Here is a 24,617-nt window from a genome sequence, read left to right on the forward strand (position 1 = left end):
TCATACACCAATTGTGATCCACTTTTTCTCATTCATTCAATTATAAAGTACATCTTTCTTTATCTGGCTCAGTGTATCATTTTGATTAATTAGTAGTAATTAATATATATGGTGAACTATGTAATCAAGGTCAGTCTTTCCTTCAAAAGTAAGGAGATTTTAATCCCTCCAAGGTATTTATTTATATATATGGTGATGGCAATAACAGTGGGTCAAATGAGAGCTGGGGGCCTGGGGGAGGCAATAAGATCAGTTGTTTCTAGGTTCCAATAAAGCAAATAAAAACAAAAGACTTCACTTGTCATTGATAAGATGGTTCAATGATTTCTCAGCAAAAGGGCATGATAGGTTTCAATGGTTTCAATAATTGTTCAACTAACTTCACTCTTTCACTGATAAAAACTTCATACAAGAACTTAAAAACAAAAAACCTATAAAGCACAGTGTTGGAAACGTCTTTGATCAGAGGTGTTGGTGCTTTCACGGTTACAAAGGACATTAAGAGGTTTTTTTTTTTCCATCATCTTTTCTCCTGTGTAACATAGGCCCTCCATTGTAAATCCTCAAATTGGGCCTAAACTCCGCTACATAGCCTGTATGGGAAAGCTTAGAAGGTCACCCTCAATGTCATCATAAGCAGTAGGACTAAAGCGGTGACGGACGACCTCAAGAAAAATCGGTGAGCGTTACACATGGCCCATTGAAACCAAGCTGACACAGGACCTTTGAAATGGAACGAAATGATATGGAGACGAGCCAGTTCAGTGAGGAAAACAATGAAAACACCAATGATACACCAGTGATTTAACAGAGTGTTCAGGTAGCAATCTTCGAGGAGTGTAAGCTCCAAAGAACAAGAGGAAAGAGATAATTATTAGATCTGTATTTCCATCATACTCCTCAATTGATTACATCAAATGGTTTATACTTTTGTGTGAATAATTTAGTATTTTGTGTAATTAGCTACCTGAATAATATATATTTAACCACCACAAATGAGTTTATTTGTCAAAAAACTGCTAGAAAAGGAAAACCAAAATAAATCCACCTGTTTGATAGATGTAGTTCATCTTATTTTGATAATTTCAATCACTTGAAAAAACTACAAAGAGAGTTTTGTTAACAATAAAATTGTCAAGACAACACATAATATATTTTATTTATTTTTTTAGATTTGGCCCCCTTGTGAAAAAATGGCTAGCTTCGCCGCTGGGCTGCCTACCAGGTTCCTCCAACCTGGGGGTTCACATCAAAATCAATCTTCATCTCATTCCATAGTTTAATTCTCTTGCTCCTTTTGATCAAGTTGAGGAAGAAACGAGGAACATATAAATTGAACTGCATCATTGCAAATATGCTGACAAGGAAAAATACTGCACTATAAGTTGAATTCCATTTGCTTTTATCTAACTTGATGTTCACCAAAATTGTTGTAGTAAACACCAAGATCGTTGTGGCCATTGAAAAGGACAACAAGGCAAAACCTGCCATTAGTTTCCTAGGTAGAGACCTCCTAAAATCCCACAACTCACAAGGTGATATGAGGATCGAAAGGAACATAACCACTGATGCCAATGAACTTGCAAGGGCCACAACATCCATGACTGTGAACACTACAAATATAGGATGATGAAGTAATCTTGGGAGGCCACGGTCGTCTGTGCCTCCCGGGACAGTGTAAGCCGCCGCAAAAACAACTGTTGCGACAAGGACTGCTACCGCAGAACATGACTGGGCTGTCCCTTTTATCCATTCACGGGCATCCTTCAGCAGCTGTTCATGCTTTTGCTCAAAGAGTTCCCTTGCAGTTTGGTTGTTTTTGTTTTTGTGAATGATGTAATGATAAGGAAGTTTCTTCTCTATTCCCTATTTGTTTGCACAACAATGTATAGACAGATAGTAATGAGAATTAGATTAGTGTTATTCTCAAAAGAAAACAATGTATAGACATATAGTGAAGAGAATTAGATTAAGTGATGCTAGGAATTGATTAGAGATATTGAAATCACATGTTTCCTTTTCTTGTTCTAATAAAAATGTACAAATTCGCAAACAAATTATCAAGTGTTATTTTTCTCTTGTTAAGGTGTCTATACCTTTGTTATATGCTTAGAATTGGAATGCATGAATTGATTTAAGTGCAAATGTAATTACTCATCGCAAACAAATTATCAAGTGTTATTTTTCTCTTGTTAAGGTGTCTATACCTTTGTTATATGCTTAGAATTGGAATACATGAATTGATTTAAGTGCAAATGTAATTACTCATTTTGACATATTCATAAATAATACTTACTTCAAACCAATACAACTCCTCTTGCAATTGCAGGGCATAACTAGGTTGTGATCCTCCTTTAAAATATGCAACATTGTGGAGAACAGTGTTACTTTCGTTGTCTATTTTTCCAGCAAGATGTCTCACCATTTTCAGTTTATTCAACATTTGATAAATTTCTAACTGGCGATGTTTGACAGCCACGTGCAATATGTTCTGCTCATCTTCACTGACATGCTCAATTGACTGAGGATGAAAATGAATTATCCATTCTACTATCTCTATGATTCCATTACAAGCTGCCATAAGCAATGGTGTATAAATAATAGCTTTGTGGCTTGAAACATCTTGTTCTTCTTGTTTCTCTCTGTGTTTTTCTTTAATAATATAATGTGGTATTCCCATAGAAACTGTTCTGTCCATTGCTATTGGACTAAGTTGCCATGAATTGTCATTCATTGCTAACAAGGGTACAAGTTCATAAGCCAAGTTATGCATTTCTTTTTTCCACCAAAGTTCTTTAATGCTCTTCGATTCTAAACCTAAACAAAATGTACAAGGATTAAAAAATTGTGTCAAAACATTCTAGCAAAAAATATTTAGTTGAGAAATGTATCATGAGCAATCATCATAGCTTGCACCTTTGGAGAGAGCATTCCATATAGTATACCACATCCATGAAAAACCTGCAATTTTGGTTGAAAATTTCTAATGTTTGAGTATTGAGTATGTAAATATTTGATTTAGCAGCTACATCAAAGAGATATACCTGACAGCTTTGAATGATGAATTTGGGGTGATTGCTTCCGTTGAGTTTGATATGGTTCAGTTATGCCCTTTTGGCCAATTTCCAAATCTTCTAATTTTCTAGTATCGTCCTTATCATGAAGGTAATATGCATAATCTTGATAATCAGGAAGCACTGAACACGATATTCCAACTATTAGCTAAAGATGTTATATACTTTTGAAGTAAACAAAATTTTAGTTGTTTATTAGTAACTTCTTTATGTAGCAGTTACGAATTGGGAAAACAGTTATTAGTTATTGTAGTTTATGTTTTCATAACTAGAAGGAGCTTAGGACAAAGACAGGTATTGGGTATTTTTTATGTTGGTTGATTTGAGAGAAACCAGGCTTTCAAAGAGGAAGGTTATTTTCCTTTGAAATTTCCATATCTTGTGGCTTATGTAACCATTCCTGTTGGCAGTATCATCGATAATACTTCAAGTATATATACATATTATCAATATTTATCATCTATTATTCTCTCAATTATCACACATCTATCTTAAGCCTAGTGGTATGAAATGGGACATCGAAGGGTTCGATCCATACAGCTAACATTTCCTTTTCCCTCGTTTAAATTAATTCCCAAATATGTCTATTAATAAAACAATGTTTTAATTATAATCACTCAAATTATAACCACAAGGTTGGGCACAAGTAGTCGATGCTCTATCTTTTAAAGGACAATTTCGACTGGCAGCCTAGTAAGCAAGTTCAATCTCTAATGATGAAACAATTTATGACCAAACTTTATTTACCTTTGGATTGAGCACATAATTTAGTCCAAAACCACTTATTTAGAGATAAAGTTAGCAGAGGTTTACTATGATATATGAAATTTTGGAAGGCTCCCATCTTGGTTTGACTCTTGAACGCAGAAGGCATTTTTGCTAGCAATTGTAGAGCTGTCAACTCATTGTCTTCCTTTAGATAAGCTAGTTCGACATAGTGTTTCAATAACCATAAAGCTGTGCCTGCAAGTGTTCAAAATCAACACCTAGCCAACCTCATTTTCCTTCCCAAAGTGAAAGAACTAAGAAAAATTAATAAAGCATATGGATACTCCCTCCGATTTTTCAAATAAGAAAAAAATTATATGTATTGGTTTAAATTTGGGTCAAATACATGTACCTTTTTGTTATATGAAAAGTCGGAGTTGTAGGATTTATGTAATGAGATTAGTGTTAATTATGTGAGTGCATACTGCATGCTAATAAATTGCAAGATTTCAAAAAGACAGAGTAAGAGAGAGAGAGAGAGAGAGAGAGAGAGAGAGAGAGAGAGAGAGAGAGAGAGAGAGAGAGAGAGAGAGAGAGAGAGAGAGAGAGAGAGAGAGAGAGAGAGAGAGAGAGAGAGAGAGAGAGAGAGAGAGAGAAACCAAAGAATTGGCCAATGACAGCAATGTGAAGAATGGACATTCTATCAACAGTTCTATGAAAATGATCCCTTAAATCCACACCCAATTCATCAACAAAACATTTCATCAAATTTGTCTTCCCAAGAGCAGCTGCCCTATAAACCGGAGTTTCTCCAACTTTGTTTCTCATTTGTAGCAATGGTATAGGAAACTGCTCTGACACTGTTTCCTCTTCTTTCTTCAATATACTCTTTGTCATTTCAACTTCACCTGTGAAAGCTACTTCATGAAGTGGTGTGTTTCCCATGTCATCTTGCATCCTCAACACATGTTGCAGGTCTGATGGATCCACCATTGATAACATTTTGTTGTACATTTCTGGGCTACCACAGTGTGCTGCATAGTGAAAAGGAGTTTTTTGACGCAAGTCTATTTCTTTATCCAATAGCTCTTTGTGTTTAAGGAAAAATTCTAAGAATCCTTTCCAATTATATCTCTTTGCTAATATATATGGTTCTTTCATTTTTCCCAATGAACCTACGTGCCTCATCATCTCTAACTTGCTCAAATTAACTCGCACTACTAGTGATGAAAATTCATCATATATAGTTGAAGTATATTTCTCATTAATTATAAATAGGTATCATGCATGGATAGGAATCACATATCACACGAGTTTACGAAACAAAATTGTTGAGCATATGCTTTGCTAATTAATTAATTAATAAAGTGCATAAAGCTGGACTAGAATAATTTAAGTTAGAGGTTTCCTTTTACTTTGGAACATTATTTGTTCCTATACAGTGCTTGTAACTGTGGGATCGACCTCACCCGGTTTTAAGAATATAGAGCTTGATAGAGGTCATGAAAAGAGAGAAAATTACACAAACTACTAGACTTTCGAGAAAATTACACAAACTACTAGACTTTCGACCCGTGCGACGCACGGGTCTTATTAGAATATGCATAAGACGGTTGAGCAGTTAAGCATGTTAAATTAGAATGCCAGTTAAGCAGTGGTATGAGAGGAAGGTTGTAAGGTCACGTCCTTCCATTTGCAAAAATCAAAATATCAAAATATTTGATTCTTTTATTGTCTGAGTAATTTACCACGGTTTAGGTTTTATTTTTAGAGAAACACGGTTTAGGGTTTACTATATATAGTCGAGTTTGCATGGAAATTAGGGTAGCCGAGTTTGCATAGAAATTAGGGTATTCTGTTTGTAAACGTATTAAACAAGTGTACAACAACTTGTCAAAAAAAAAAGTCTACAGAAATAATAGATATATACAAACGATGACAGGATAGGAATGTAAAGCTATCAGTGAAGAGAAATATTAGGGTTTGCTGCATTTTAGAGAATTTGTTAGGTTAAATTGGTGTGCTGTATTTTAGATAGAATTTGTTAGGTTAAATTGCTGCTAACCTAATGCAGCATTTTAGAGGAAAATTATTAGGTTAAGTTGTCGCAGACCTAATAAAATTAATAAAATAACTAGATTGTTGACCCGTGCACCGCACGGGTCGAATAGACTGTAATATATAAAAGTAAAGTATAAGAGATGAAATAATTGGTATCCCGAGGTATAAATATTACTTTTGTTTCTTTGAATTTGTTCCAATCAAAATAATCTTTCTTTACCATAGCCTATCTTTATGGCCGTGAGGACTAAAAAGAACAGCAAAAATAACAAATGTAATAAACACTAATGTTTTGGATATATTCAATTTCTTCTATAGATTCTATCTGAATGCTATAAGATAAAGTAAACAAAGAAGGAAGAGATAAAGGTTTAATGGGAACGAACCTCGAGAAAAATCATGGATAGGTAAAAAAAAAAAAGGAAAATATTAGAGTTTTTGTTGAGGTAGCATGAATAATCACAAACTAATGATGCAAATTTAGAGCCAAAATTTTAGGGTTGAGGATTAGCATTTAATGATGCAAATTTAGAGCCAAAATTTTAGGGTTGAGTTGTTGCAAACCTAATAAGGGATTAGTGGAAGGAAAAAATTAGGTTAAGTTACTGCACACTTAACAAAATTAATAAACAAAGATGAAATGAAATTGGCTAAAGTGTGATCACAAAGTGATTACATCGTGAGGCCATCATTATATAGGCTAACAAACTACCGACCTATCTATTACCGACTATATTTATATTATATTGGGTGGACTTGTAGTGTTAATTAATTAGATTTTGATATATAATTTCTTCTTATCTTCACATTTATATTAAGGGAAATGTTAACCAGTGCCCCCGGGCACGGGGCACTGGTTAAGGAGTTAAATATATTAGTATCTTACATTGAAAGTTGTGTTATTATTGCATTAAAAACTTAAAAAGTGTTCTTTTTGACTTAAAATTCCACTTTTGGCTTTGTTCAAAAAAAAAATTCCACTTTTGGCTTCCTTAACCAGTACTCCGGGGGCACCGGTTACCATGCCCCTTATATTAATTAACCAAAATGCATAAACTAGAGTACTACTGTTGTTTAAGAGGCTGTGATTCCAATTTTTCAGACAAAAGACAAAAATCCAATGAGTAAAAACAAAAGGACAAAATTATATTGTCACTGTCAATTTTGGTGTGTTCCAATAGCACAGCCATTTCTAAATAATTGGGAAGTGAACCCAGCTAACATGAAGTAACCAAACATGCTCTTTGAAAACTATCATATACTAACTAATACATACCTTAAAATTCCATATATTCCAATTCATACTAATCTGTTTACTAGTACCTATTAACTTTGCTTAACATGATGCAGTTTTGTCTAAAAAAAAGGCTAAAGTGCAACTTTGGCCCCCTATCTTTCAAAAAGTTGCGATTTTGGCCTCCTAAGGATGAAAACTACAATTTTGGTCCCCCATGTTTAGGGAAATATGCTCTTTTAACCCCCTAACTTAAGGGAAATATGTCTATTGACCCCTTATCTTTTCAAAATGTTGCGATTATGGCCCCTTATCTTTTCAAAATGGCCCCTTTTTTTGGACATGTGTCGCCTTCTCAGCAGTTTTCAAAGTTAGGGGGCCAAAATTGTAGTTTTCAAAGTTAAGGGGCCAAAATCGCAACTTTTTGAAAGATAAGGGGCCAAAGTTGCACTTTAGCCAAAAAAAAAAATACTGCAAAAGGATTTTCAATTTTTCATACTAATCTGTTTACTACCTATTAACTTTGCTTTTTATTTTATTTTTTCTCTCCAATTTTTCAACAAGGCACACCAATGCATAAGGTCTGCCAATGTTTTTTTTGTTCTTACCATAAATAACAAGAAATGCATAACCATAAAAAGATAAAAATATGGTCTTATAAGGTCCACATCCAACTATAGAAAAAACTAAATTTTATAGTCAAAATGCACACAACCAAAATAAATTATGGCTGAAGGAAGGAGGAAGAAAAATGGTATAAAAAAAACACAAATATCAAATATCCCATAATCTATTTTTCTTGCTCCTTTTGATCAACTTGAGGAACACTCCACCTGATCACACTCCGGTGATTAAGGATGGTGATAAGAACATCATAACTGATGTAACAGAACTTCGAAGAAGTAAGAGAGCAAAAACTGCTAAAGAGTATGGACCTGAATATGCGGTCAATACATTAGAAGAGGATCCATCAAATCTTAAGGAAGCTCTGTCTTCCTTAGATGCTGACCTATGGCAAGAAGCCATAAATGATGAAATAGATTCTCTACAGTCTAACAAAACTTGGCACTTGACTGAACTGCCTCCAGGCTGCAAACCAATAGGTTGTAAATGGATTTTGAAAAAGAAACTGAAACCCGATGGAACTGTTGATAAATACAAGGCACGCCATGTAGCCAAAGGTTTCAGACAAAGAGAAAATATAGATTTTTTCGATACCTATTCACCAGTTACTCGAATCACATCCATAAGGGTACTAATTTCCTTGGCTGCTGTTTATAACTTGATAGTACACCAAATGGATGTGAAAACTGCCTTTTTGAATGGTGAGTTGGAAGAAGAAATCTATATGGAACAACCTGAAGGTTTTGTAGTCCATGGACAGGAAAGCAAAGTCTGTAAGTTAGACAAATCTCTGTATGGTCTAAAACAAGCCCCTAAGCAATGGCATGAAAAGTTTGACAACTTAATGATTACGAATGAGTTCAAAGTGAATGAAAGTGACAAATGTATCTACTACAAGTATGATAAAAACATTTGCACTATCATATGTCTATATGTAGACGACCTACTCATATTTGGGTCAAACATTCCTGCCATAAATTCTGTGAAATCACTGTTGAGTAACAACTTTGATATGAAGGACCTAGGAGAAGCTGATGTAATCCTTGGCATCAAGATTACTAGATCAGATAAAGGAATTTCCTTGGATCAGTCTTATTACGTTAAGAAGATATTAAGGAAATACAACTACATTGATTGTAAACCTGCAAGCACACCCTATGATCCAAGTGTAAGACTTTTTAAGAACACTGGAGATGGTGTTAGACAAAGTGAATATGCGAGCATCATTGGCAGTCTCAGATATGCCACTGATTGTACTAGACCCGACATTGCCTATGTCGTGGGACTCTTATGCAGATTTACAAGTAGGCCAAGCAAGGAACATTGGCATGCTATTGAGAGAGTCATGAGATACCTGAAAGGGACTATGACATTAGGACTGCATTATCAAAAATACCCTGCTGTACTTGAAGGGTACAGTGATGCAGATTGGAACACCTTGTCGGATGATTCCAAAGTGACCAGCGGCTACATATTTAGCATAGCTGGAGGAGCTGTTTCTTGGAAGTCTAAGAAGCAGACCATTCTGGCTCAGACCATAATGGAATCTAAGATGATAGCACTAGCTACTGCTAGTGAAGAAGTAAGGTGGCTAAGATCCTTGCTAGCTGAAATCCCTTTACGAGAGAAACTGTTACCGGCTGTGTTAATTCACTGCGATAGTACCGCGGCTATTGCAAAGATTAAGAATCGTTATTACAATGGTAAGAGACGACAGATAAAGCGAAAACACAGCACGATTAAAGAGTGTATCTCTAATGGAGCGGTTAGAGTTGATTTTGTACGTACGAATGAAAACTTAGCTGATCCTTTGACGAAAGGACTTAATAGAGAGAAAGTCCGAGAAACATCCAGTAGGATGGGACTAATGTCTATAGCCCACTGAATGATGGTAACCCGACCTATATGACTGGAGATCCCAAGATTTAGGTTCAATGGGTAAAAACAAATCATGAAGTGGTAGAACATGTTATGAGAGAAAGAATATAGAAAGCATGATCCTGCAGCAAAAGAAGGATGAGGTAATAGTAACTCTTAATGAGATCTATACTCTATATTGAGTGGGGTACACAGCTACAGGAGTACCCTTGATAGACTCACCTATACGAATGTGGAACTTAGGCCGGTCCTATGGAATTTCGAGGCAGAATTCCTAGAGCATTCGTTAAAACCGGGATTACACGTGCAGGGCCTTATAAAAACGCACGGGCTTTTAGAATACACCTATGAAAAGGTTTGTGTGTGGATTCTATGTCTGAGATAGAGTTCAATGCTGTAAGCAACTCTTGTTAAATCAGAATACCTTCCACTATGCAAAGGTTCAAGTTGTTGGCAACACCTTTGTATATTAGCAAATCTTATGGAAACATTTTACGTTATTTCTCGAAACCATTTTGAAGTCAAGTGGGGGATTGTTGGAACACTAGTTAATTCTAGTGAGAAAATTGGAAAGAAAACACTATGAGAAACTAGTGTGTGGGTATGTGACTTAAAAATGTCCCACATTGGAGAGTCACCCCAACTAGTAAGTGTTTATATAAGGGTGGGGTGACCTCCAAGGGTGTGCCCTTGGGGTACCCATTTTTGTGAACGGGTGAACGCTTACAAAATATATATATCACGCGCGCGACGGCGACGCCGCCGTCCTTCCGACGGGCAGGGCCGGGCTTGGGCTTGGGTCGTGGGTTAAAAAATTGATATATATTTTTTTGTCACTTGAAAATGTTAAATTAATTAATTAATTAATTTTTCATTATACGAAAGCGTTACGCGTAACAAATTGATGTGTTACAATCCGACCCGATCCAAAACGCGTATCCAGAAACTTTCGGATATTTCCAATTAAGAAACAAAACGCGTTTGCTTAAGGATTAAGCAGACTTAATCCCCAAGTCACGCGTAAAACGCGTTTGCTTAAGGATTAAGCAGACTTAATCCCCAAGTAACCCGTTTTTCTTGTTACGAACTCTGCCTATAAAAGGAGAGCTCGCCCCACTCATTCTTCACACCAAATCTCACAGTCGATGCTTCCTGTGCGGTTTCTCTCTTCTCCCTCCGATTTGTGTTAACGAATCATTATTCTGCTTCTACTCCTTTCTGTCCCTTTCGGTTTCGAATAGAGCGGTTGCGTACCGTATCGAGTGGCTTCGATCAAACGATTGAACCATATTTTGAGGTGTAATTCTCGAGCGACTATATACTGTGCAGTATATACTCGTAACAGTGATCTGGGCTGTTTTATCCTGGAGACGGCGTGGTTGTTAGTCTACCTTGCACAAACTAGGGTAGTGCCGCGAAACGTCTTAAAGAAAGCGACCTGATCGTGACTCACCCAGTAATTTCGTTCGGTATAATTTTTAAATCGAAAAACAACAAGTAATCTTGGTAAGCCGCGGTCGTTTGTGCCTCCTGGGACAGTGTAAGCTGCCGCAAAGACAACTGTCGCGACAAGGACAGCTACAGCAGAACATGACTGAGCTGTCCCTTTTATCCATTCACGAGCATCTTTCAGAAGTTGTTCGTGCTTTTGCTCGAAGAGTTCCCTTGCAGTTTGGTTGTTGTCGTTTTTGTGAATGATGTAATGATAAGGAAGTTTCTTCTCTATGCGCTATTTGTGTGCACAACAATGTATAGACAGATAGTGATGAGAATTAGATTAGTGTTATTCTCAAAATAGAACATTGTATACACATCTAATAAATAGAATTAGGTTAGTGTTACTAGGAATTGAATAGAGAGTTTGAAATCACATGTTTCTTTTTCTTGTTCTTCTAATAAAAAACAACAAATTCTCAAAAGAATTATGAAGTGTTATGTTTCCTCCAATTTAAATTTTCTGCTGCAAGAGATTTTACACATTCGCGCTGTTAGTAACTCAGATTGGTTGGATCAATATCAAACAACTTCAATTTTGAGTTTACTATTTAAAGCAAGTTTGCTAAGCTTAAAATCATAGCCGTCGGGCCCTGATCCAACAAATTCAAGCAGATTACTGTGTGAATGGATAGAATATCTGACTTCATAGAGTACAAGTTCATTTCATTAGAGAGACACCAACATGGACCACCAATGAAAAATGAGTTTTTCTATCATGTCCAAACTTGCATAGTTTAAAAAGTCAAAAGTAGTAAGTTTATCTTGGACCTTGTGCACATTATACTATGTATATAATTTTGTAATAAATAAATGTTGTTTTCAATAAAACCTTACCATTTTAAGTTGTCTTAACCTATGCAATATTGCGTAGGATGCTACAACTTGTTAGTGGAATGCATGCATTAAATTAGGTGAAAATGTCAATTCTCAATTTTACATAATCATAAACAATACTTACTTCAAACCAATGCAACTCCTCTTGCAATTGCAGGGCATAACCAGGTTGCGAACCTCCTTTAACATCGGCAATATTGCGGAGAACAGTGTTATTTTTGTTGTCTATTTTTCCAGCAAGATGTCTCACCATTTTCCGTTTTTTCGACATTCGGAAAATTTCTAACTGGTGATGTTTCACAGCCATGTACAGTATGTTCTGCTCATCTTCACTGACATGCTCAATTGATTGAGGATGAAAACGAATTACCAATTCTACTATCTCTATGATTCCATTACAAGCTGCCATAAGCAACAGTGTATAAGTAATAGCTTTGTGGCTTGAAACATCTTGTTCTTCTTGATTCTCATTTTGTATTCCTATACAAACTGTTCTGTCCATTGCTATTGAACTAAGTTTCCATGAATTGTCATTCTTTGCTAACAAGTTATGCATTTTTTTTCTTCCAAAGTTTTTTAATACTCTTCCATTCTAAACATGAACAAAATGTACAAGGAAACAAAATGTGTCAAAAGTCAAAACATTCTAGCAAGAAATCTTTAGTTGAGAAATGTATCATAAACAATAATCAAAGCTTACACCTTTGGAAAGAGCCTTCCATATAGTATACCACATCCATGAAAAACCTGCAATTTTGGTTGAAAATTTCTTATGGTTGAGTATCAAGCATGTGAATCTTCGATTTAGCAGCTACATCAAATAGACATACCTGAGAGCTTTGTATGATGAATTTGGGGTGGTTGCTTCCGTTGAGTTTGATGTGGTTCATTTTTGCCCTTTTTGCCAGTTTCCACATCTTCTCTTTTTCTAGTAATATCATTATCTTGAAGGTAATATGCATCATCTTGATAATCAGGAAGCACTGAACAAGATATTCCAACTATTAGCTATAGTTGGTATATACTTTTGATGTAAAACAATCTTTTAATTGTCGTCGAAGGAGAAGCTATTAGTAATAGGCCTCTTATCACTTAGGATCTATGTTAGACTGAAGTCTAGAGATAGAATTAGGTTTGTGCAGAAGTTATATTATGTTAGTAAATTGTATATCTAGTATTTTATAGGCTGTTTGTTTAATTATAGGTCAAGGACACAAGTTAAGGAATCCATTAATAGTAATTATGTATTGGAAAAACAATTTTTAACTTTTTAAGAAATGGAATGCATAATTTGCAATACAAAATTTCTATTTTTAGTGAACTAACTTGTGACTTGAAGGCACATGTTTTTTTTTAATGGACTTAAAGGCACATGTTAGCATGCTTATTACTTAGAGATAAAGTTATCAGAGATTTACGAGGATATATGAAATTTTCGAAGGCTCCCATCTGGGTTTGACTCTTGAATGCAGAAGGCATTTTGGCTAGCAATTGTAGAGCTGTCAAATCATTTTCTTTCTTTTGATCAGCGAGTTCGCCGTACCCTTTCAATAAAAATAAAGCTGTGCCTGCATCCGTTCATAATCAACACCTAGCCAACCTCATTTTTCTTCCCAAAGAGATAGAAATAAGAAATATTAATATAGCATAACAGATATAAAGTATATTGATATTCCCTCCAATTTTTCATATAAGAAAAAATTCATATCTATTGGTCTAGCCAAATACATGTACCTTTTTCTAATAAATTGAAAGATTTCAAAAAGACAGAAGGAAAGAAAAACCAAAGAATTGGCCAATGACAGCAATGTGAAGAATGGACATTTTATCAACAGTTCTATGAGAATGAACCTTTAAATCCACTATTCAATAGCTTTTTGTTGTAATCGAAAAATTTCACAAACCCTTTCCAGTCATATTTTTTTGCTTATACATATGGCTTTTCCATTTCTTCAATTTAACCTACATGGCTCATCATCACTAGCTTACTCAAATTAACTAATTACACCACTAGTGGAAGGAATAACATATAACACAAGATAAACAAATTATGTGTTTTTTGAAATTGACCAAGATTTAGTCCTCAGCTGTACAAGTCTGTCATATATTAGGGTATATTATGATCATGACAGTTAGATCAGATCACAGGATCATTGCTGCTGTTTCCTTCCTTCCTTTCATTCGTTGTTACGTCTTTATCTACGGAAATATAATGGCTGAGCAATATCAATACGATCAGTTGTTACTAGGTTCCAATAAAGCAAATAATAGAGGACCGAGTTAAAGAAAACTCTAGTTATCACTTTCATTGATAAGCTGGTTTCAATGATTTCTCACATCTTCACATTTACAACTTACAAGGACATTAGGAGGGGATGGTTTCCTATTATCTTTTCTCCTGTGGAACATTAAAAAGGGAAGAGAGAGTGTACTTAAGAGTGGGGGATATAACAAGAGTTTTCCACCCTGCAATCTGCATAATTGATTCATCATCATATCATATAAATTGCATCCAGAACAAGTGCTACCATAATATCAAATATATCACATGGCTCCAACTTGTTTTTAATCCATGTCCATGAACTGAGAAATCAAATAAGTGAAATGGCTCATAAATTCATAATACTCTTACTAGTCAAAGTAAAGGTAAACTCTGGACTGATAAACTTATTTTTGCAGGAAAAAACTTAGCTGCCATACACATGTTAAGCATTGCCAAATTTAGGGAAATTATAAACAATTTCTACTATATATGCAAAATCTGATCTGATTCACTTTAACTAGTAAAACATACAATCAATTAACAGAACATTTGAGGCTAAACAAAATAATAACCAGCACTAATCCACATCATTACATTCATTGCCCCTGTTTTTTTTTTCTATCTTTCATCACTAAACAATTGAACAGTTCATTGTTCAACCAACTTCATTCTTTCACAATTTTCATACAAGAACTTGAAAAACAAAAAAATCTACAAAGCACCGACACATACACGGTGGTGTCAGACACCAGACACGCCTTTGATCAGATGTGAACACGAGCGACGTTCTTTCTCAGCAGCATAGTGTTTAACAGCATCCCTCATATCATCAAAACAATCACACCCATCAAAAAAGCCTCTCAATTTCCAAAGCTCACGATCACAAGCATCATCAACAAAAGGCTTAATCAAAATCGCATTCTCAGGTTGATTCGAAAACGAAACTGGATTATCATCCACAATAACAACCTTCTTCAAATCCCTACCCACAAAACCCAAATCCTTCACAAGCTTCCCTTCCACATTCCTACACGAATCCCTATAAAGCCGATGCGAAATAAACCCGTTCCGGTCCAACCGGTCCACAACCAAACTCGCATACTCCTTAAGCGCCGCCGTAAAAACCACCACCTCATATTTCAACGCTAACGCTTCCAACAATTCATCAATCCCCGGTCGCTTCAACACGTAGAAATCCATCGGTTCACCATCAATCACCGGCCGGACTACAAAATCAAATTTCTCCGGCGGTGGTGAAGTTTTTGAATGAACCAAAGTTTCATCTAAATCAAGAAAAACGGTTTTCCGATTTGATATTGAAGGTGGAAGAAGAGAATTTTCGACGCTATCTTCAAAAAGTAGGGTTTTGCAAACGGTGTCTTGCTGTTGAAAATTGAAATGTGTTGATTTCTTGAGGATTTTGTAGCTGTTTCGTTTCCGATTTGAAGAACTGAGACGAGTGAGTCCCAGTTTGGTGAGAAGCTTTGAAATGCGGCGGTGGATGGAGGAAAGAACGGCGGAGGAAGCCGCGACGACGTTCTTTATCGGAGTTTTTCGACGCCAACGACGGCGGTTAATGTCTTTGATTGATTTGGTTGAAGCTTTCTTCTTTGTCTTCGAAACCATTTTTTGAATTTTGATTCAAATCTGGAAATCAAAAAATGAAGAGAAAAAATAAAAGAAAGATTGTGTTGTTTGGGTTTTTTGTGAGGTGAGCGTGAATTTAAATGTAGGTTTGGTGTAACGGTCATATGTAGGTTCGGTACCGAAGCATATGCTTGTGTGTTTTGTTTGGTTGGTTAATGAGTAATTTTGCTGTAGGTTTGTTTCTAGAACTTAGTATCTTTCAGTTTTCATCATTTCACCAGCTTTTTAGTTTGAGTGATGATAGATGTACACCCTTAGTTGGCATACATCTTTTGACCTCCACATAAAAATATGACATGTGGCATGTGGCCCCCACACACAAACAAACTCAGCAATGTTCTCTCTCAACTCTCAAGCTCTGTTCTCTCTCAACTCTCGTCCTCACCATCGACATTCTTCCCACCACCGGATCTGCTTCGACATATCCATCCTCACCACTCCACCTCAGCTTCTCCGGCAACCATGCTTCCTGTTCTTCTCCGGTAACACCACCACCACCACCTTATCTTCTCCGACCAGTTTTCGGCGCTGTCGCCGTCGTCGGTGAGAATTTTACATTGACGAAAGTTTAGTGATCCTTGTGAATCAACAGCGAGTGTGTTGGTAAATTTTGAATCAATCATGCTTACAAATCCAACATCCGAGGTCCATCAGACCTCTACGATTTTACATCATCATCATGCCTTTCATTGATAGTTAATTTGTTGCTAGATTCGATTTTCTCTGTTTATGCACAAATATGCTTTTGTTTCGAATGATGAAACAAACATGCTTTTGTCTCGATTTTCTCTGTTTATACACAAATATGCTTTGCTATGAAATTATGTATTACAAATTACAAATTCAGGTTAAAAACAATCAAAGCAATTGACTTCAAAAATAAAAATTGTAAAAGCTGCACCGAAGAAGGGAGGAGCTCAAAGTGGAAGAACAGTGATTCTACACGTGATAGAGAAAAGAGGTGGAGAAAGAGAAATATGAAAAAGAGTAAAATTACAAAATACTATTATTTACATCTGGAAAAAATAAAAAAACTAGCCAAATATATGGTCTGTATGACCACATTTTTACAAATACGTGACCACTATTTTTTCGTAAATTAGAACTTGTCCGTCCTTAGGCGTGATAAACTTGCCGATTGTAAAACAGGTTATTTATGGTTGGAAATGCTTTTAGTGCAGTGATCAAATGAGATCATGCGTTCGATTCGCCTAAAACGATATTATTTACATCTGGGAAAGAAAAACTAGCCAAATATATGGTCTGTATGACCACATTTTTACAAATACGTGACCATTGTTTTTTCATAAATTAGAACTTGTCCGTCCTTAGGCGTGATAAACTTGCTGATTGTAAAACAGGTTATTTATGGTTGGAAATGCTTTTAGTGCAGTGATCAAATGAGATCATGCGTTCGATTCGCCTAAAACGATATTATTTACACCTGGGAAAGAAAAACTAGCCAAATATATGGTCTGTATGACCACATTTTTACAAATACGTGACCACTATTTTTTCATAAGTTAGAACTTGTCCGTCCTTAGGCGTGATAAACTTGCCGATTGTAAAACAGGTTATTTATGGTTGGAAATGCTTTTAGTGCAGTGATCAAATGAGATCATGCGTTCGATTCGCCTAAAACGATATTATTTACACATGGGAAAGAAAAACTAGCCAAATATATGGTTTGTATGACCACATTTTTACATATATGTGACCACTATTTTTTCATAAATTATAATGTCTCAGTGACAATTGGCTTGAATTGATTTTTTTTTTTGCACATGTAAGTTACAGATAACCAAATAAACGAACAATATAACCATAATTTGTCAAAGGCGTAACCATTTTTTCCCTGCATTCAAAATTCAAAGAGGACGCGACGGAGGTGGGGACAGAGTGAAATTGTTCCTCTTTCTCATCCTCCTCTCAAATCTACCCAAATTCAAAGAAATCATCTCTCACCACCGTTACTCTCTCATCGACGTCGGAGCCGGATCTAAGCAGAAACGGTGATTGTTGGCTGGAGGTCGGGTTGTCGACACCGTAGTTTTTAGATCTGAACAGATTTCAAGAGACAACAACGATATTGACGAGGACGGCGGTTGTGAAGAAGAAGAGGAGGCGGTGAGGTTGTGTTGCAGTCAAATCGTTTTGAAGAGAAGAGGTGGTGATTGTGGTGGTGTTAGGGTCGGAGACGGGTGTGAGAGTGGGTCGGAGGCGCGAGCAAGAGGACGGAGAAGGCTTGAGAATGGGGGCGGCGGCGCTGGTGAGTGATATGTGGGGATAGAGATGAGAGAAGGGAAAGAGAAAGAATGTTGCTGTGTTTTTTTTCCTTCTGTTGCTGTGTTTTTGTTTTAGACTTTTTAAACTGGTTTTTTGAAGAACTGGTTTAAAAGATTTTTCTTTTTTGATATTACAAAAATACCTGCCAGCTAGGAGGTGTGTGGAGGAGTGGTATGAAAAGGGGTGGTCATGAATCTTTTTCCTTTTAGTTTTTACCCTTTCATTTTTTGGTAATTTCAGTCATTTTTAGTTGGCTTAAATGCAGTTTTACCCCCCCTATTTTGGTTGAATTTGGGTTTTGCCCCCCCTATTTTAAAACTCGGAATTTTACCCCTTTTATTTTGATTGAATCTGGATTTTGCCCCCCTTATTTTAAAACTCGGAATTTTACCCCCTCTGTTTTATGTTTTTCTGGATTTTGCCCCCACCATATTTAAATTATATTTTACAAATATCCACCTAATTAATTATTTATATAAAAATACTAGAAAAAAAAAATGTAAGATCATAATTTCTTTTTTTAAAAAAAGGAGACAAATAAAATAAAGAACCAAAAAAATACTACAAAAATAAAAAACAATCAAAAAATATTAAATCAGTAAAAAATAAAAAAAAACGTAAAAAAACCCAAAAAATAGAAAAACAATAAAAATACCATAAAAAATTCAATTAAAAATACATGAAAAACTAGTTTGCAGCTCTAAATATTTTCATACTAGTTTTATGCATTTTTTCTAGTATTTTTTTCTACTATTTTTCTGTTTTCTTTTTAAATATATTCAAAAAAAATTCATTAAAATAATAAATAATAAAATAAAGAACATTTAATATGAATAATTAATTATGTGTATACTTATATAATATAATTTAAGCTAAGTCAACACTACCACATCATATAATATTTTTTGATTGTTTCTTTATTTTTATAGTATTTTTTTTGGTTCTTTATTTTATTTGTCTTTTTTTAAAAAAAAAAATATGATCTTACATTTTTTTCTAGTATTTTTTATGCATTATTTTGGTTTTTTCCGTTTTTTCTGAAGAAAAGAATTATTCAATTTTTTAATTAAAAATAGACCATTTTATATAAATAATTAATTAGTTGGATATTTGTATAATATAATTTAAATGTGGTGGGGGGCAAAATCCTGACAAACATAAAATAAGGGGGGTAAAATTCCAAGTTTTAAAATAAGGGGGGCAAAATCCAGATTCTATCAAAATAGAAGGGGTAAAATTCCGAGTTTTAAAATAGAAGGGACAAAATCCAAATTCAATCAAAATAGGGGGGTAAAAATGCATTTAAGCTTGTCTACCTACATCTATACTCAAAATACGAACATAAAACTTACGATATTAACTTAATATATAATTTTTAATAAAAGTTTACAAAATTTGAAATTTTTTATATATGTCACCGTCATATGGTGGATTCTAGGGTGAGGGCTCTACTAAGGTGCTATACTAATTTCTCTAAAACATATGATATATGAAAGTTATATATTCTTTAAGGGTTTTGGTTAGCAAGACCTTATATATAAAAAATAAAGTATAATTACATTTTTGGATTCTCTACTTTGACTATTTTATTTTGGATCTCTTGTATTTGGAAATTTTGGCCACTCACTTACTCATTTTTTTCATTTCGTAGTCCTCCATTTATTTTTTTCTCTATTTTTTTGTTAAGTTGGCAAATTTTAACGACGTGATTTTATTTGTCGATTGATTTGTGAATATTAGTTAAATTAAAATATTAAAAAAAATGGATGTCATATACTATTATATATACTCCCTCCATTCCTTTTCTTTTTTCTTTTGATGTTTTAGAACTTAAACTTTATTCCAAAACTTTGATGTTTTAGAATTTTTAATACTTTTTATCCAATTTTACCCTTGTTGAAAAACACACTTTGAAAATTGGAAGTTTACATAATAAATGCAATTTGTGTGGTGAGTTTCAATAATTAAGGAGATTAGAATTTTGAGAAAAAAAAAATCAAGGAGTAAGTAAAGGTATTTTAGTATAAACCATACAATTATTCCTATAATTTAATGATTCCTTAATATTTGTGCAATCACTTAAAACATCAAAAGAAAAGGAATGGAGGGAGTAATAAGTTTGTCTACAAAGTCAGCGGCGATTTACGATTACTTTTCTCTCCAAGTGAGAAGTAAATCTTTTCTCTCCAAGTGAGAAGCAAACCAACAAACAAATCCTAATTTTCACCAAACCTAAGGTCGATCAAAAAAAACCTTTCTTCAATTAACTTTTGTTTCTGTAAACCTTTCCTTCATCAAAATTGCGATACTTTGACCTTATTATTAGAAATACTTATGTTTCCATCAAGTTGTTTCTATGGATCGATTCGAACGCTTAACTTTAGAGGAAGAAGAGGAGGACATCGTTGTAGAGGAAGAAAACGGGGTGGAAGATGAGGAAAAGATCAATCCGGAACTATGTCTTGTTGGTCGATTCTTGACGAAAAGATCCATAAGGGTTCACATGATGAAGTTGAAGATGTCAGACATCTGGAGTCCTGTCATGAAAGTCACGATCACAGCTCGCGAGAATGGGATATTCTTGTTCCAGTTCTATCATCACCGTGATTTACAGAAAGTTTTGAAGGGTGTGGTCCATGGTTCTTTGGAAAACACATGTTGATTCTCGGTATGATGATCGGAGCGGAATCACCAACTCATATTCCATTATATACAGTTCCTTTTTGGGTACAAGTTCATAATCTACCTACGTGATTCATGTCAGAGAATACAGGCAAACAAATAGCGGGAGCCCTAGGTGATTTTTTGGAGTACGATACAAATAATAACTCACATATTTGGAGGAAATACATGCGAATTCTGTTATAAATCTTGTTTCTTGGGAAGAGGCTGCTGCACTTGAAACCTGAAATGTTTAAGGATTATGCATGTAAAACTCAAAGCGTATGGGGTTGCCACACTAACCTTGAGGTTCGATTCGCCCCCACCAATAACTGTATATTGGATGCAATAAGGAATGACCCGCGAATCCCCTTCAGGATACTATGAGTTCCTTGACGTGTATTGCACAACCACACCAAGCGTATCTCCTAACAGTATTTTACAGATTTATGGTTCCAGCAATTCACTCATGCATTAGAGAATTGATGGATGATTTAGAGTAAGAGAATGATGAAGAATTATGTTGTTAATGTAACAAAATTCTGTCCAAAATTGTGTGTCAAATTAATGCCCAAATGCCAAGTATTTATAGTGCATTATATGACCCTTCACATGAGAGAAAGCACCCCTTTGACTTGAATCAATGTTATGGTTCATTAAGCACCATTTTGCCAAAGGTTATGATCATTCACACTTGAACCAATGCTAAGGTTCATTAAGCACCATTTTGCCAAAGGTTATGATCATTCACATTTGAACCAATGCTAAGGTTCATTAAGCACCCCTTTGCCAAAGGCTCTAATGTATATGAAAGCTTCTCATGAAGATTTACAACTCTTGATCTAAAGTGATTCCATTATTTTGGAAATCACCAACAATCCCCCACCATTTTCAAAATACTAAATCTCATAAATCCGGAAATTCCATGCCTTCAGATAATGGTATCTCACGATTTGAACCATTACTTAGTAAGTTAAGTTTTCGCTCATTCCCAAATAGTATGGTAGGCAAGCTTTGAACCAACTATTCATTAGAACAAGTGTGCATAACTTACACATAGAATCTCGGTACCATTGATAAAGAGACTTGTAAAATGACACATTAAGAAGGCCTTGTGTCATATATCCCTTTTCATGAGAATTTAAGAGTCAAGCCCTTGAACTCCGTGAAGCGGCCAAACTTCATTCTCACATAGGTAGACTATATCGGGAATGCCCCATAAGTATGCATTCCAGCAAATATATGTTATATGTCCATTAAGAGGAAAACCTCATCCTACCTTTTTTCTTCTTATGGTCCAAGTACTTTTACCCTTGGGATGTATCTATTGTCAAGTACTACAATTACTCTAATAATGTACTTTCACCATTGAACCCAAGACTTGATGCTACTCAAGTGTGGGTTGAGTTTCCACTATTGGTAATCAATTAGATATGGGCTTGAGTCCCATCCCCAATGATGTCTTCAACACCATATCCTTTGTCAGACCTTTCGCCAAAGGATCTGCAAGATTCTTCTCTGTTCTTACGAACATGATGGAAATTACTCCATTAGAAATCAAGTCTCTTACATAGCTATGTCTTAAACCATGCCTTGATTTCCCAATGTATGGATACTGGCGCCATTGGCTTTTGCCAAACTGGTATGTCATACAATAAATTTCTTAGCCATTCTGCCTCTTTACTCCCTGCAGCCAATGCAATAAATTCTGCAGCCATGGTGGAGTCGGCAATGCATGTTTGTTTCTTTGAACCCCAAGAAACTGCACCTCCACCAAGGTTGAAGATCCATCCACTTGTGGAAGCATGATCTTCAACATATGTTACCCAACTAGCATCTGTGTATCCTTCTAAAACAGAAGGCTCTCCATTATATGTTAAACAATAATTCATTGTTCCCTTTAAGTATTTTAATACTCTTTTCACAGCGTGCCAGTGTTCTTTACTTGGATTGCTAGTATACCGACTTAACCTTCCAACAGCATATGCTATGTCAGGTCTAGTACAAGTCATAGCATACATCAAGCATCCGATTACTTTAGAATATTCAAGTTGTGCCACCGGACAACCTTTGTTTGGTTGCAAACTGACAGTTTGGTCAAATGGGGTAGATATCGGTTTACAATCTAAATGATTGAATTTCTGAAGCACCTTTTCTATGTAATGAGATTGGGATAAACCAATATGGTTACCATCTCTTATGATTTTAATTCCTAAAATCACATCAGCTTCTCCTAAATCTTTCATATCAAAATTTTTGGATAAGAAAGCTTTAGTTTCTTCTACCTCATTTATACTTGTACCAAAGATCAACATGTCATCTACATATAAGCAAATCATGACCCCTTTTCCATTTTGGAATTTACTGTAAATACACTTTTCAGATTCATTTATGATGTATCTGTTGGCTAACACAACTTGGTCAAACTTTTGGTGCCATTGTTTGGGTGCTTGTTTCAACCCATATAAAGACTTAGTTAATTTACACACTTTATCTTCTTGACCTTTGATCACAAACCCTTCCGGTTGTTTCATATATACCTCTTCATCCAACTCTCCATTTAGGAAAGCAGTTTTAACATCCATTTGATGGATTACAAACTTATGGATGGATGTCAGTGCAATTAGCATTCTGATTGATGCTATTCTTGCAACAGGTGCATATGTATCAAAATAATCAATGTCTTCTTTTTGTGTAAACCCTTTAGCAACTAGTCTAGCCTTGAATTTATCAATGGTACCATCCACTTTCATTTTCCTTTTAAAGATCCATTTACAACCTATCGGTTTGGATCCGGGTGGGAGATCTACCACTTTCCAAGTTTTATTACCCATAATTGAATCCATTTCTTCTTGAATAGCTTCTTTCCAAAAGGCTGAATCTTGAGATTTTATAGCCTCTTCATATGTTACCGGATCATTCTCAAGGTTAAAGCAAATTGGTCCATAACTATTTATGGATTTACCTGTTCCTTCTACAAGAAACATGAAGAAATCAGATCCAAAATCTTTCTCTTTCCGGATCCTTTTACTTCTTCTAAGTTCTGAACCATCCAATGTATCTACATTAGATTCATTGTTTTCTAAATTTTGTACATTAGAATGAATAATATCCTTGGGATAAGAAATTGAGTTAAATCTATCTTCTTGAAAAATTGCATCTCTTGACTCAATTACTGTATTAACAGAATATGAGTCATTCGATTCAATAGTCAAGAATCTGTATGCTTTGCTATTTCCTGCATAGCCTAAAAATACACATTCAATTCCTCTTTCACCCAATTTCTTTCTTTTTGGTTCAGGCACTTTCACAATTGCTCTACAACCCCAAACTTTTAAATAATTAAGAGTCGGCTTCCTTTGTTTCCAAAGTTCATATGGGGTTATTTTGTTCCTTTTGTTTGGAACCCTATTGAGGATGTAACATGCTGTTAGCATTGCTTCACCCCAATATCCTTTAGATAATCCAGAATATGAAAACATGGCATTAACCATTTCTACCAAAGTCCTATTCTTCCTTTCCGCTATTCCATTTTGTTGTGGGGTGTATGGTGCAGTTACTTGATGCACAATACCAGTGGATTCAAAATAACTCGGATGATAGAACTCTCCTCCCCTATCACTTCTAAAGCATTTAATGAAAGTTTCATGCTGAAGTTCTACTTGTGCTTTAAATATTTTGAATTTATCTAAAACTTCATCTTTTGAATGCATTAAATAAACATAACAAAATCGAGTGCAATCATCAATGAAAGTAACAAAATACTTTTTACCACCAATGGTGGGCCAACCATGTAAATCACATACATCTGAATGAATTAAATCTAGCACCCTAGAACTTCTTTTAACAC

General features: G+C 35.1%; 2 protein-coding genes and 1 pseudogene across 2 annotated transcripts; all 3 read right to left on the minus strand.

The window, feature by feature from the left end:
• Positions 1-1,051: 1,051 nt before the first annotated feature.
• On the minus strand, positions 1,052-5,075 carry LOC146944171 (uncharacterized). The gene is made up of 6 exons (XM_085742566.1): positions 4,442-5,075; positions 3,888-4,037; positions 3,045-3,197; positions 2,917-2,961; positions 2,297-2,817; positions 1,052-1,866 (listed from the first exon to the last, which is right to left on the minus strand). Exons 1-6 carry the CDS (start codon positions 4,971-4,973, stop codon positions 1,219-1,221), a joined length of 2,049 nt encoding a protein of 682 aa, XP_085598692.1. The 5' UTR covers positions 4,974-5,075; the 3' UTR covers positions 1,052-1,218.
• Positions 5,076-7,914: 2,839 nt separating this feature from the next.
• Positions 7,915-13,827, minus strand: LOC146944172 (uncharacterized; annotated as a pseudogene).
• Positions 13,828-14,661: 834 nt separating this feature from the next.
• LOC146944173 (uncharacterized) lies at positions 14,662-16,015 on the minus strand. Its single transcript, XM_085742568.1, has one exon. It carries the CDS (start codon positions 15,797-15,799, stop codon positions 14,915-14,917), a length of 885 nt encoding a protein of 294 aa, XP_085598694.1. The 5' UTR covers positions 15,800-16,015; the 3' UTR covers positions 14,662-14,914.
• Positions 16,016-24,617: the final 8,602 nt, after the last annotated feature.

The sequence above is a fragment of the Medicago sativa genome, chromosome 2 (assembly GCF_051527215.1).
Source record: "Medicago sativa cultivar Bolivia chromosome 2, Bolivia_mono, whole genome shotgun sequence".
Lineage (NCBI taxonomy): Eukaryota > Viridiplantae > Streptophyta > Magnoliopsida > Fabales > Fabaceae > Medicago > Medicago sativa.

Excerpts from the sequence above, each read along its gene's own strand:
- LOC146944171 (XM_085742566.1), bottom strand. The coding sequence starts at position 4,973 with ATGATGAGGCACGTAGGTTCATTGGGAAAAATGAAAGAACCATATATA. Across the intron at positions 2,962-3,044 it reads TCATCATTCAAAGCTGTCAG|GTTTTTCATGGATGTGGTAT; the intron begins GTATATCTCTTT and ends CCAAAATTGCAG. Across the intron at positions 2,818-2,916 it reads ATGGAATGCTCTCTCCAAAG|GTTTAGAATCGAAGAGCATT; the intron begins GTGCAAGCTATG and ends CATTTTGTTTAG.
- LOC146944173 (XM_085742568.1), bottom strand. The coding sequence starts at position 15,799 with ATGGTTTCGAAGACAAAGAAGAAAGCTTCAACCAAATCAATCAAAGAC.